The sequence below is a fragment of the Myotis brandtii genome, unplaced genomic scaffold, assembly GCF_000412655.1.
Source record: "Myotis brandtii unplaced genomic scaffold, ASM41265v1 scaffold43, whole genome shotgun sequence".
Lineage (NCBI taxonomy): Eukaryota > Metazoa > Chordata > Mammalia > Chiroptera > Vespertilionidae > Myotis > Myotis brandtii.
Genome location: NW_005366455.1, coordinates 2,515,842 through 2,530,224, shown reverse-complemented (window position 1 = coordinate 2,530,224; position 14,383 = coordinate 2,515,842). Strand labels below are relative to the sequence as shown.

The window sequence follows — 14,383 nt, the reverse complement described above, 5'->3', positions numbered from 1 at the left end:
TGTTTTTCCATCAGCTCACATTGCCTTGTGGGGCTGACTTCTCGAATTGTTTCCCTGAAACCCAATTTCCAACTCCATGGACAAAGTGCTTTACTGTCTCCCACTGCAGCTCTTTTTCCCAGACTTATTTGCATCTATAAATGACCATGTGACCTACTTGTAGCCCATGAGTTTACACCTAAGTCCACTGATGAGGATTATAGAAATATCTTTGCTTTCTTGATAAAAAAATAACAGGTATGTCTGAGCTAGAACCATCTTTCTATCTACTTCCAGCTTTGAATGTAAATGTGATGTCTGGAGCTGTGGCAGCTACCCGGTGAGTCTAAGATAAGGCTAAAGGATTCATAAAAACATAGGGCCTGATATTATTGTGCCACTGAACTAATAGCAGCAGTCACTTGTCTCCAGACTTCTTATTAAGTTAGAAAAATAAACCCCTTTATTTAAGCTACTATGGTCAGGTTTCCTGTTACTTGTAGCTTAATGCATTCCAAACTAATATATAATTTACAAAAATGGTCTCAAACTAGATTTAGAACGTTCCTTATTTACCAATGACTAAATATTGGAATCTTGTTATTGAATGGGAAATGTTTTTCCCCTTAGGGAAAAATAATTGTATACATTCATACTTAACATCTACTTTTAGATTATAATCTTTCAATCCAAAACTCCATTTCAGATGATGTGCTCATACTCACATAAAAGTAATATCTACATTCAGCAAAAGTGTAATAAAAACTCTGGCCACTGGTGAAGAAAAAAAACCTAGACCTTAGCTGGATAGCTCAGTTGGTTAGAGTGTCATCCCAATACGCCAAGGTTGTTCCATCCCCAGTCAGAATACATACAAGAAACAACCAATGAATGCATAAATGAGTGGAACAACAAATATATGTTTCTCTCTCTCTCTCTCTCTCTCTCTCTCTCTCTCTCAAATCAATTTTTTAAAATTCTTACTTGGCAGACCTATATTTTAATCTCTTTGTCCATATATGCAAAAGAAATTTTATTAATGCAAAGTTGATTAATGCAATCACTACTCCAACTCAGGTTCAAAATGAGACTATTCTCATGCATAAGTCCAACCAACATTGGTTAAGAACTTATTATATGTGTGTTGGGCTCTAAAGCTGAGAGTAATCAGACATGATTCCCACTCTAAAGGAACTGAATGTGGTTGGGGTGGCAGTTTCGTGAGGAGAGACAGAGAAGCATCTGTAGCAATTAGAATACAGTAAGTGCATAATGAAAGTATGAACAAAAGTGTGTAGGAATCTAGAGAAGAGAAGAGATAACTCCCTTAGACACACAAGTCAAGGAAAAATTTATCTTCCCAGGAGCTCTGCTTACATTGTAAGTTGTTTTGTGCCGTCAACATACCAGTCTTTGTCCTTACTTGTCCTTTCACAGATGTTTCTTCTTGGCAAAAGTCAATAGGTGTCCCTGGACCCCTGATTTTCTGAACTGTGAATTCCTCCTCTCTTTTTATATGTGTTGATATAGAGAGGCTATGATGTTTTGTGCTACTCCATCATAATTGAAGCCTTAGAAAAAGAAATTTACTAGGACCTTGGTCATTGTTGCCTTGGTCCGTAGGCCAAATTGAAAACGTATTACTGTAATGTAGTTTCCTTTGAAAATGAGTAGCCCAAAAACACGAGACAATTCTGAAAGCTGATACTTATCATGGTCACTCTTGAAATGTTGGGGTTATTGCAAGAGATAAACTCAACTCTTGACAAAGCCATAAAACTTCATAGGGGCTTTCAACCTACTGGAAAAAATGGGCCAAGGATAGGTGTATCTTGAGAAGTACCCTAGAAAGAAACCACCATTATATCTATGATTACAGCTACAGTATCTTCACTTGTACAAGCAGGAAAAATATGAATGAACTATTCCTGTATCCCCAAGTAACTTTCCTTTCTCACAAATTTTAGAATTAGAATCAATGTCCAATATCATCTGACTACTTCATTGCAACTTGTCCTTATGAATTTACTCACACTCACTGACTCATCCACTTACCCCAGTGGGCATTCCAGGAAATTGTCCTTGTTTATTGCCATCTTCAAATGATGAGAAGGCATAATAGAATGAGAGAAAGTAATTATTTTTACTATCTGATCCTAAATGTTAAAGAAGCACCCTGTTCTTAAAGGTTGTCCCAACCATTTGCAAGTTAATGCACCACTGAAGATGCAAACTACCTATATAACTGCTTTAGAATTTCATTAAAATTAATCGGAAGTCCTTTTTAATGTCTTTGAGAATTGCTTCAAGTGGCAAAAATCAGAAAAGCTATCCATGGGGCACATTCAGCTAATTGCAATTTACTTCTCAACTAGTCATTCTTTCGCTCTAGGCTGCAACCGAATAAAACTGAAACAACTCCTTGGATGACAAATGCCAGTCAAAACCAGTTATTTAGTATCATGTACTTTTAAATGAACCCATTGGTGTTCTGAATATTTTTTTTAATAAGTCAGAATGACGTGATAATCTGATTCTTAGTAAAAGTATTCTCTAAGTTGGAGTTGCCATATACTCCCTCCCAGTTGGTATTGGGGAGCAAGTAGGGGGGTAAAGATAAACTATATAGTGAAGAGAGGTGAGTGAAATAGCACATTTAGATAAAAAATAAAGTCACCACCAAATCATTTTAATGAAACATTTTATATGCTGTTGAACATGTAAGAATGCTATCTGATCCTAAATGTTAAAGAGGAATCCTATTCTTAAAATATTCCCAAAAGGAGAAAAAATATGCAAGTCAGTGATCATAAAGTAACTTTCTTTACTCCTCTTATGCCTGTTTTTTCCTTTTAATTAGACCTCCACTTTCCTCCCATTTCTTCCCAGTCTTTCATCTCTCATCCCTGGACTCCTCTCTTTTTCTGATCTACATTTACCCTTGATTCCTTTGCATCCTTCTTCTTCATCAGCATTTACCCAACAAAGCTCTAATGCTGAAACAATGTAATAATGACCTTTCTTTTCTCTTACATTTAGTCAGATAAGCACTCTAGGAGAAAATAATAATAATAAGCATTTATCAAGTACTTCCTAACAAGCAGCACCATTCTAAGTGTTTTCCATGTATATGATCTCATTTTATCTTCACTAGCCATTAGGGAGATTTTCACCCATTTTACAGGCAAGAAAACTGCTTTACAGAGGTTGAGTAACTTGTCCAAAGCATTGCATCAAATCAAAGACACCATCAATTAGAGACAAAGCAAAAGAAATTATTTTAACAAAGCAAAAGAAAATGCTGCAATTCTAATTGCAAGGTGCCATCAGTTGATAGATACATCCTGATTTCAGCAGTGTTAAATGTAAAAATAAAGTGCATCTAAGAAACAATGAAATACGACAAGTGAGGGAGACATGACACAAACCCAGGCAGTTTGGATCCAGAGCTTAGCAGCCTCCATCATTATGCTATTCTGCCTCATAAAAACCACACAAGCTTGCAAATGGTTTGTTACCAATTTATGGTCTCAAACTTTGGGCTTTTAGTATTTTCTTTAGTCTCTCTCCTCTCTCTTATTTTCTCTTTTTCTCTCTCTTCTTCTCTTCAATGATGATTCCAAAATATGTTCTCTATCCTTAAATTCCTACTTAACACCTTCCCTCATTCACTTTTTGTGGATGACTATGGGTCTTACTTCCTTAAGAAAATTGAGACCATTGGTCACCATCTCTCTCAATTCCTGCTTCCTGACCCAACATACTACCTACAGACGTATTCATATCCAGAGACAGCTTGCCTTCCTCCTGTTCAGAGAGAAAACTATCCCCATTTCTGTTAAATGTTAGCGCCTCCTCATTCTCTTGCCCGTATTACTTCTTGTTTCCTCTGAGATTGTTAGTCACCATTCTTTCCTGAATTTCAACTCCTCCCTCTCTAAGGATTTCTTTCCTTCAGCCTGTAAACATGACAGAGACCCAACCACTAACCTCATGTTCTAAACTCCATAGTGTTTTACAGGGCTGTCTGCCTTCCCTCACTTTCCATTTCTGCTTTTGTTCACCACTTCTCCCCCAACACTCAGTTGAAATTGAGCTTAATAATTAGCCACTTAGTGACCTCCTATATTTTAGACCTCATGGACATTTTTTGTCTTCATTTTCTTGACCCCCTTTTCTGAATCTGTGTGATGTAGTTGATATCTTGCCTTTTGGGGAATATCTCTATCTCATTGGCTTCCAAGGCACCAAGCTCTCCTGGTTCCTTTTAACTCTGTTTCTTGATCATGTAAAGGTTGGCATTTCTCAGTTTCTATCCTCAAGCCACTTTCCATGAGGGTTTGATCTATTGACTAGAGGTAAATCCAACCCCCAAGTCTAGACTTCATTCCTGTGCACTATTTCCCAAGTGCTTATCTTTAGTTCCCACCTTTTCCCTGCCTATACAGCATCTCCATGTGGATATCAGTCATCTCAAACTTAATATCTTGAAAGCTAAATTATTGATTTCCCGCTCCCCAAACTATTACTCAAAACATTTTTCCTCTCTTAGCTGATGATAATTCCAAACTTCCAGTTGCTTAGCCTCCCAAACTTGGAGTCATCTTCAGTTTCCCTTTGTCTTGAACTGTATGTCCAGTCCATCAATAAATCCTGCTCTTTCTACCATCAAAATATATTCAGAATCTGATCACTTTCACTGACTCCACTGCTAACACCTTTATCTCATTTACCATCATATATTATCTGGATTGTTGTACCAGCTCCTAACTGAACTCCCTGCCTCTGCCCTTGTTCCCCTCCAGTCTGTTCTCGAGGAGCCAGGATAGATTTTAGATCACCTTTCTGACCTCTTCTCCTACCGTTATACCCAGAAAACACTCTTTTCACAAAAATGCTTGTTCCATGCTTCCCTCAGTCCCCACCTGGAACATTTTTTCACATGTATATGAGACTCACTCTTTCACTTCAGTAGGTCTTTACTCAAATATCTCCTCGTCAGGAAAGGCTTCTTAGTATTACATATAAAATAACTCTTCTCCATCATCCTTTTCTAATCCTGCTTTACCTTTTGTTGATGATCATCTGCTCTTTCTTATTAGACATTTTTCCTTGGGTTTCAGAATAATAGATAGAATCTCATTATTGATTCATGCATGTCACTATTTACTTATATAATTAGCTAGTTATGTGTTTGTTTTTGATGCATAGCTGTACACTCACTGTTCAGCATAGAAACTAGAAACACAAATCAGTATACTTTTATATAACTTAAAATATAAATTTTATTTCTCCACCCCTAGTGGAATGGAAGTTCCCTGAGTACGGGCACTTTGTCTTACTCCTTCTATATACACAACATCTAGAATAGTGCTTGGCACATAGGCACTTACAAATAAAGTCAGTACTGCATATTTTATACTGATGTTTTCAAGGGTAATGCAACTATCGACATGTCCCAAATCAGAATTAAATTCCCACATCCCTACCTCTGTTCTCCCTTCTTCTCTCTCCACATTCCTTTCTTTTGAATGCTCCCTCCATGCCTTTGCTCATGCTGACTTCTCTGTCTGGAGGAGACCATTCCCTCCCTCTTGGCCTCAGGACACCTGTGTAACTCCTTCTTCAAGAGATTTGCCAGTCGCCTCCTCAAAGATACCTTCACTGCCCCCTCCTTTCACTCTCCCTTTTTTTTGGGGTTCTCTCATGTCACACGCTGTCCCTGTGCACACACACTGTGTTTCTCTAATGACCTTCTCCAAGAGGCTGAGGGCTCCTTGAAGTTCAGGAAGCAAATCCGAGACCTCACCTAGGATCTTTTCCCATATCCTTAGGATGTAATTTAAAGCAGGCATCGGTATGCTCAGATCACAGATTGAGGCATAGAAGTGCACTTCATCCGGTTTCAGGACAGGAGAGCCCCTTAGGAAGAGTCTCTTCCTGTCACTTCAGTAGGAACGGGTCTCCGTGTCTTCCGTAAACCTGGTTACAAGTCTGGTTCCTCCCTGTGCCCCCTCTGGAAGGTAACCATGGATACTGTTGAGCTGGCATAAAAGCCTTCAATCAAATGGATACTACAAGTGGTTTTCAGGATGCTTAGAGGGGTTTGACGTGGGGGACAAAATCTGGAAACACTTGCAAAGGTAGGAGGACTTTTTGCCTCTGGTCTCTGGGCTAGGAATATCCCAGTTAGGATGGACGCTCATGGTCAGCAGAAGCCCCAAGGACCTAGCCAGGGCTGGGATATTAACTAGCTGTGAGTCCAGCATCAAAGGCAATCCCAGCCGGTTCCTCTTCTTGGAAAACAGGGACCCCGCTGTGAAGCTGGAGCGGTGGGCTGACTCCAGCGTCGCCAGTGGCAGCCTGGGCTGGAGATAAAGGGATTTCCTGAACCCAGCCAGGAGCTTCCAGCAGCTCCACACCCCTTCCCCACATCCTGGCCCCAGCGGTGTTCTATTAGGAGACATTCACACCAAGGAATGTCCTTGCAGCCCTTACTGACCGCCGGGAGGGCGCCCACGTGCCTTCCCGGACTTTGGGAGTCCGGGGTCGTCTCTCGCCGCTATTGATTCCCAAACAAGGCACGCCTAGGGCGTGGGGTTCGGGGCACTTCCTCTCACTCCTAGACCTGCTTGGGGCTGGGTCTCAACTTTCCAGCTCCTGCCTGCAGCGGTCGGAAAAGCCAAACCAACCGCACAAAGGCTCAATGCCGCTGAGTGGAGGGTGGGTGTGGGTCACGGTCAGTGAGTGTGTGTGTGGCTAAGTCTGATCATTTCCTGAAGTGAGATCTTCGAGGGAGGGAGAGAGGGAGGGAGGGAAGAGGATGTGGGAGACGGACTTGGGGGCGAGGGGTGGCGGCGGTTTCCCGGCGCTTTGACGTAGACTTGGAGAGGCGCGGAGCACTCCCACTGCTTAAGAAGAGGCGCCGGAGCCGCCAGGACGCCGCCACTGGGGACCTGCACTCGCTTGGGAGCAGCCTGAGCCTCTTCTCTTCGCTCGCTCGCGGGAATCCAGACGGGGCTGGGCTGGTAAGTGCAGAGGAGCGCCCTTCTGTCCCCTGGGAGGAAAGGCGTGGAGTAAGGAGGCTAGTGGGGCACAGAGGACACACAGAGGGTCCCTGGCAGCTCTGCTCCGAGGAGGGTGAGGCTGTGGGACCAGGTGCGGGGCGAGGACCCCGGGGTTGAGGAACTTCCAAGCTCGAGGAGGGCGCTCCTAAAGGAGCCCAAGTGAGCGCTGTGGCCCGAGCTGCCCGGGACCAGGGAGACGCGGAGAGCGCCAACTTCAGCACGCTGGACAGCGCCCGCCCTCTGTCTTAGACTTAGCATTGGCATCCGGGACTAGTCCTCTAAGAAAAAGCAACTTTGGCGCCCCTCCGCTTTGATAGCTTAGTTCAGAAGAGGACAAATGGAATGTAATTTTGTTCAGGTAGAGATCTTGTGTAAATGACCTGAAATACAGGGGGAACATTTTTGAATAATCTTGTATCTAACATACCTCTTCAAAACAGGAACATACATGTTCAAAGACGGTTTATGAAATATCGATTTAAGGGTGTCTCAATACGACCTGCTGCTGTGAAGGAGGAAAAGATTCTGTATTATGGTGTTGTCATTCAATGTTTCAGTATAGATGTATTTCCACGAGCTGTGCCCTGCTTGCCTTCATGATACTAACATCTAAAATGTTAGGAACTATAAGATAAGGCTGAAAGTGACCCCTCCTGTGCAAAATGAGATACATTTTGTATAGTCTGTGAAGAGTCAGATAACCTGTCTGGGGAAAAAATTAGGTTATTATTATCTTAAGGATATCATTTCTCATTGCACGTGTCTGAAGTGTAACATAATTTCAAATTGGTATATGGATGCCTTGATTTTATTGCAACAGGCTTTGATAGCTAGAAAAATTTAACAAGAGGCAAATTATTTTTGTTAAAATTCTTGAGATTTATAGCAAGAAAAGAGAAATGAGAGAACATCATTTTATGAAAGTTATATCAGAATTGGAGAATATTTTAGGTGTTGGTAAAATGTCCATTGAGTCTACTCTAATGGGTTAAATATATGTCCCTTGGCTCACATACTTTTTAGCACACTATCTCCTGTTTATTTTTATTTACAACATTTTACAATTCTTATGCCTTTTTTAAAAAAAAATTAAAATTACCTGAACAGGAAGGCATCCAAGGGTGAGATATATTAAAATTCTTAATTGCACAGGAGTCCTTGATTAGAATAGCTAAGCTGAATTATGATTTTGTAAAAGAATGAAAGCCATGCAACAAGATTTTAAAATTTCATTTAAGATCTTTTAAATTATATTCCTTTACTAGAAAAAAATGTGTTCACTCATTCATCTTAAAGGATGAGTGTACATCTTAGGAGTACATATTTCTTAGTCTACACTATCCAGCTGAACAATGAATCATTTTAGATAGAATAGTGCTTGTGATATGGGAAAAATGGTAAGACTTCCTAAGGACAATGGTGTGTCTCCTTTGCTGGCATCAAGGTTCTTAAAGGCATAATTATTTTCTTTACTGAGTGGAGCACAAGCAGGGACTCATGTGAGATATTTCCATCATGTGCATTTTCAGGGCCATGGCTGATCCTGGAAACAGAGGAGGGCTCTACCGTCCCTTGAGCCTCACCTGCTCCCTGCTCATTGTGGGAATGTGCTGTGTGTCTCCTTTATTCTGTCATAGTCAGACAGACCTGCTGGCTCTTGGCCAGGCCGATCCCCAGTGCTGGGAATCCTCCTCGGTGCTCCTCCTGGAAATGCGGAAGCCTCGGATTTCCAACACTGTGTCAGGTTTCTGGGATTTCATGATCTACCTGAAGTCATCGGAGAACTTGAAGCATGGGGCACTGTTTTGGGATCTGGCCCAACTCTTCTGGGACATCTATGTGGACTGTGTCCTCTCCAGGAACCATGGCTTAGGAAGGAGGCAATTGGCTGGAGAGGAAGAGGAGATCTCGGCAGAGCATCCACCGCACTCAGGGAGGAAACAAGGTGGTCAACCCCGGGTCCCGGGTCTTGAAAGGGTCAATCCAGTATGGATGTGCTGAATTGTGAGGAAGAGGGAAGTGGCTTTAGACTGATCCATTGCCATATATATTCCTCTCAGGGGTGAACCCTACAAGCACACACGTGATAAGAAGATGGTACTTCCTCTTGTATTTCATAGTAGCTATTAATATTAGAATATTGTCCTCATCCTTATACATCATGTGAACAGCAGCAAGGAAAAGTCAGAAAGACGAGTAAGGGAAAAGGAAGAGTCCCAAAATGCAACATAAAATTATAAAAGGATGCCCCTAAATTAACACTGTTTTTTTTTTTTTTTACCATTAGCCTGAATATTGGGTCATAACCTGTGTTTACTTGCTCTGGACTTGGGAAGGTTGAAATACAAACCTGGGGAACATTCACAAACACATAAACTGTTGCCACTTTTAAATAAAACAAACAGCAGACACATTGCTTTCATGTAATTGGAAGGACTCCTTGAGATGTACTTAGCTGATGAAGTAAAAGGTAGAAAAAATGGCTGGATTACCAAGTCCCTCCTCATTGCTTTTTAAACAAATCTCAAGTAATTAACTCCCAGCAAGCTGAACGATTAATATTTAATAATTTGGAACTTCTTACAAATTTAGAGGTTTTCACATCAGTAAATTTATATTAAAATACAATCTTCTCTGAAGGCACTCTATGAAATGTCTTTTAGAGAATTAGAACGAGGGAGAAACAGTCTGGAGCAGTGATGGCGAACCTTTTGAGCTCGGCGTGTCAGCATTTTGAAAAACCCTAACTTAACTCTGGTGCCATGTCACATATAGAAATTTTTTGATATTTGCAACCATAGTAAAACAAAGACATATTTTTGATATTTATTTTATATATTTAAATGCCATTTAACAAAGAAAAATCAACCAAAAAAATGAGTTCGCGTGTCACCTCTGACACGTGTGTCATATGTTCGCCATCACTGGTCTGGAGTAAGTTTAGAGATACCTTAGCCATATACGTATTGCTTTTGCTCCTTTCTTGGTGGTGTTTCAACGAATGAGCTTCCAATGCTTGCGGCAAGGGCTGTGTGAGTGGCAGTGAGTTAGTAAATTAGAATTATATACTTTAATAATTAAATTATTAAATTATAAAATTAGAATTATTTATACACAAGTGGAACACTAAAGCACAACTAAATTTTGCATGCGTATATTTTATTGTGAGAATTCTTATGTATTTCCATAATCTCTTAAAATAGCAATCAACCATAAGCGTTTCAGATGAACACTTTCCCAAGATATTGTAGAGCCTTTATATATCTAGTTTGTTTTCACCTTAGTAACTAAAAATCCTCATGATTTGCTGATCCATAAAGCCAGATATTATTGATAGATAAATTTATTATTTTAGCAAGTGTTATTGTAACTTAAACTAATTTTATGTTTTAGAGGAAATGTTCTTTCAGCAGCTTAGCTTTAAAGTAAAAACACAAAACGAGTGTCTAAATGTTTGTTATTAACATTTAAACATATTTTGAACAGAGGCTGCAAGACATTAGTCGCAGTAGGGACTGTACATTCTCCTCATCTACCTGAGTAGTCTGAGACTGTTTTTTTGAGCACACTTCAACATGGCATTTCCATCCTCCATTAACTTCAGCTTTGGGAGCCACTTCTTCTTGATACAGAGTTGCTATTGACCCAGCTGGTCTGCAAACTTTAACTGCAGTTGCTACGCAAGTAACAAGAGTGAACTTTTCACTTTATTGAAGTTGTTTTAACCTCTGACATAAGCAATTGTTTGCAGATCAGGAAACAAGACTTTCCATTTGGTTTGTACAATTATAATGGAAGAGTGTCTTGGGTCAAGAAGACACTATATCTAAAAGTTAAATCGTGGCAGGAACATTGAGATTTTGTCTCAAGAGGCTTGATTAAATCTCTAGTGGCTCAGTTGGCCCTGGATGTACCTGTACAAATTCCGCACTTATTTTTTCTTTTGCTACCAGGTCAGGGTGGGGATGAGGGTGAAGAGGTGTTAGTCTCTATTGTTCTCAGGGAAATCAGAGAATCAGGGAAATCATCAGAACAGAAGCCAAGAAGTACAATAAGTGCCTTCATAATATGCAAAAGGTTCTTATTACTTTGATGTTTTGGAATAAAATAGTTTAAATACAGTTGAGAGATGTTGCTTTAAATCATGCTTTGTTAAAAACAGAACTCCTATATACTTGTGTATGTTAATATGTTATATGTGTTAATATTGGGCCAACAAGTATAAACAATAGATACCAAAGAGCCATGTAATTGGGCAAGTTAATTAATTTACTTAGCCTTCAGTTTCTTCAGCTGAAAAAGAGGGATATAGAAAGAATTAGATGACCCATAAAGAGTCTACAGGCTCTTGCTTCTAATGTTTTGTGGGTCTACAGGAAGAAATGTACAAAAGGCATGTATTTCATTCTGGGAAGAATCTGGAAGAGCTTTACCCCAAGGACAGCTTATCCACCAGGGTGATGGATGACCTGGACACCGTGGTTGTTTGTAACAATGATAAGCAGGAACAGAGGAAGTCCAGAAATGAAATGAGAATCCCAAAAACTCTGAGGGCTAGAGACATCATTTGAGAAAAAGATCAAAAGATCATTGGTATTTAGTCTGGAAAGATAAGAGCTAATAATTGAATGCTGAAATATCTGGAAGGTGTGAGGGCGGTGTGCCAAGGCTTAACCACTAAATTATGATGAATTATATAAAGGCAGAGAGGGAGAGGAGGAGGAGGGTAGAAAAGAAGGAGGAAGGGGCAGGGGGAAGGAGGAGGGAGATGGAGAAAGATAAAGGTATTAATTGATTTAGGAAAAGAGTAGGCTGATGACAACTCCCAGTAGAAAATAACAGAGTAGTGGTTAGCTCATGGATTAGTTTCATGGGGCATGTGCCTTGATGGGGAATCAAACAGGCAACTTCCTGGTGCATGGGACAATGTTCAACCAACTGAGCCACACTGGTTGGGTGATACCTGCTTATGTTTTAAACACTAAACAGAGGAGAAAACAATGCTTCAGATATATAAATAATTAAATTACAAATGCTTGGTTTTCTATTTTATTCCAAGAAATTTCCCAAGGAACATATTCAGAAATTACCCATCTAGAAATCTATTCTAAGGAGACATTCAGCGATGTAACCAAGGATGCAGTATGAGGCTCTTCACTGCAGTGTTATTTATAGCAACAGGAAATTTGAAAGTCGCCTAAATGTCCCATAATAGGGTAATGGTAAACTAAAGTATGGTATAAAGTGTGTATGCATAAAACTATGGTTATTTCTGGAAAATTATGCTAAGGGTGGCTTCAAGTTTTTTCTTCATATTTTTATACCAAAAATTATATAATGACCATTTTTATTTTTTAAGTCAGAAACATATCTTAATACATATTAATAAGAAAATGTATTTATTATAATTTAATTTAAATAACTGAACTGCATAGGACACAAAATTGCATAAACACATATTTACATATACATGTCTAGAGTAAATTTATACAGAATTTTGATAGTAGAGTGGCAGAAACAGCAAACTTCCTTTTTAAAACTAATATATTAATATTTAATTAACCTGAAAAAATTCGGTGGCTTAATGATTCATTCCTTTTCTTTACTTCCAGGTGCACATTCTCAGCAACCAAGAATCCTTTCCCTGAAGAAGAAAAAGATTGAAGATTTGCTAAGCCTGTACATAGGCAGGAGAGAGTCTAAGTCGATTGGAAAAGCAAGCAGTGGCCTTGAAATAAAGAGAAAATAAATCTAACTTCAGAGCTAACTCAAGCGTTGGAATTTAAAAAAATATATATTTTTCTTGACAATTGATCATTTATTCACTTGAAATGGTGGGAATGTCCAGAGATAAATATTAAGCCACAATCAGAGTACTTAGTTTCATTCGTTTAGGCTGCTAGCATGTTCCTTCAAATGATGACCTTTCTGCCAGATCATTCCGCAGTCTGAAAGACTTAAAAGAGCTTTCAAAGATGAGTAGGGGTTGGGGGGTACTCTTTGTATTCATTTTGACCATTTGTTTTGGGATGCATGACATTGTTAATGAACTAGAGTGCCATACATTTAACTTGAATGCGTTGCATGACTTCCAAGCCATTAACCACTGGATTGCTTATGCACAGGCATATTAATTAGCAGTTACTGATGACCTGTGATACCCGAATCTTGTTTGAAAGAATATTTTTGAATATTTTAGCTGAATGATGCAAAAACAAAAAACACCTGGTGAATAAAGAATTCTTCTAATGAAAACAAAATTAATAAAAAGCTCTGGACCCCAGGCAATATTATTGAAGTCTCCTTATTTCAATATTTAATGTTATCATTAATGATAATCAAATCTCAAATAAAATGAGCATTAAGTTTGTTATTTCCAAATAAGCATATTTTCAGTCCGATTAACTATGAAAACTTTATAATTGATTAGACTTTGCATTGAAAAGGAAGCTAAAAGTAAAATGAACAGCTTTATAAGAAAATTACCTGTAAGCATTTTCCCCCCCCTTAAAATAAGCAGGCCTGAATGAGGTTCATAGCAAAGAAGTCCAATTAGCAAGCTTATTTGCATTCCACAGACATTGCTCTTTTTATATCATATAATTATTCTATTTTTCCAATCATTCTATAACCGATGACAAACAACCAGTTTGAATTTCAGCTACGTTAGCGATCCACTTGCTTTCTCCAGGTCCAAAGGAAACCTCTGTACATGTTTTAACTGAAGGTTTAGGGCCCTCCCTAAGCTAAAACTCTTATCTAAAGGGTTATTATAAGAAGACTCAGCAGCATCTGAGGTTTAGCCACGCCCTTCAATGGAGGAAGCAGGTCTGGGGGAGGGAGGGGCCCAGCCCCAGCTTCTCTAGTTTAGAACGAGCACATCAGAGGCTGCCACGCTTCAGCTGCCATTTCTACGTGGGTGCATGGTTTTGCTTTCATGCCACTTTCTCTAATGTCTTTCATCATATTCTTTAAAAACATCACACAAACTCATTACCTCTTATAAATTGTTAAGAAGATGCCACTCTCATGATGCTTACAATACCTGCCCCTCACATGTCACAGTGGTCTACACAACACCGGCTGCCCAAGTCTTCTTAAAGGGTCAGAAAGTAAATATTCTGTGCTTTGAGAGCCATCCAGTCTCTGTTGCAACTCATCAATGCTGACTTTGTAGAATGAAAGTGGCTGTAAACAAGACCTAAATAAATGAGCATGCCTGTGTTCCAATGAAACTTTCGTTTATGGACCCTGACATTGGAATCCGTATCATTTTCAAGTGTCACAAGATAATTGTTCTTCATGATTCTTTCATTATTGAAAAAGTCCTAACCACT

The 14,383-nt window shown here is 39.4% G+C and overlaps 1 protein-coding gene across 1 annotated transcript; it reads left to right on the top strand.

Moving 5' to 3' along the window:
• The first annotated feature begins 6,937 nt into the window (after positions 1-6,937).
• On the top strand, positions 6,938-13,223 carry LOC106727471. Its single transcript, XM_014546123.1, has 3 exons — positions 6,938-7,007; positions 8,576-8,991; positions 12,659-13,223. The coding sequence occupies exons 2-3, from the start codon at positions 8,580-8,582 to the stop codon at positions 12,793-12,795; spliced, it is 549 nt and encodes a 182-aa protein (XP_014401609.1). The 5' UTR covers positions 6,938-7,007; positions 8,576-8,579; the 3' UTR covers positions 12,796-13,223.
• Positions 13,224-14,383: the final 1,160 nt, after the last annotated feature.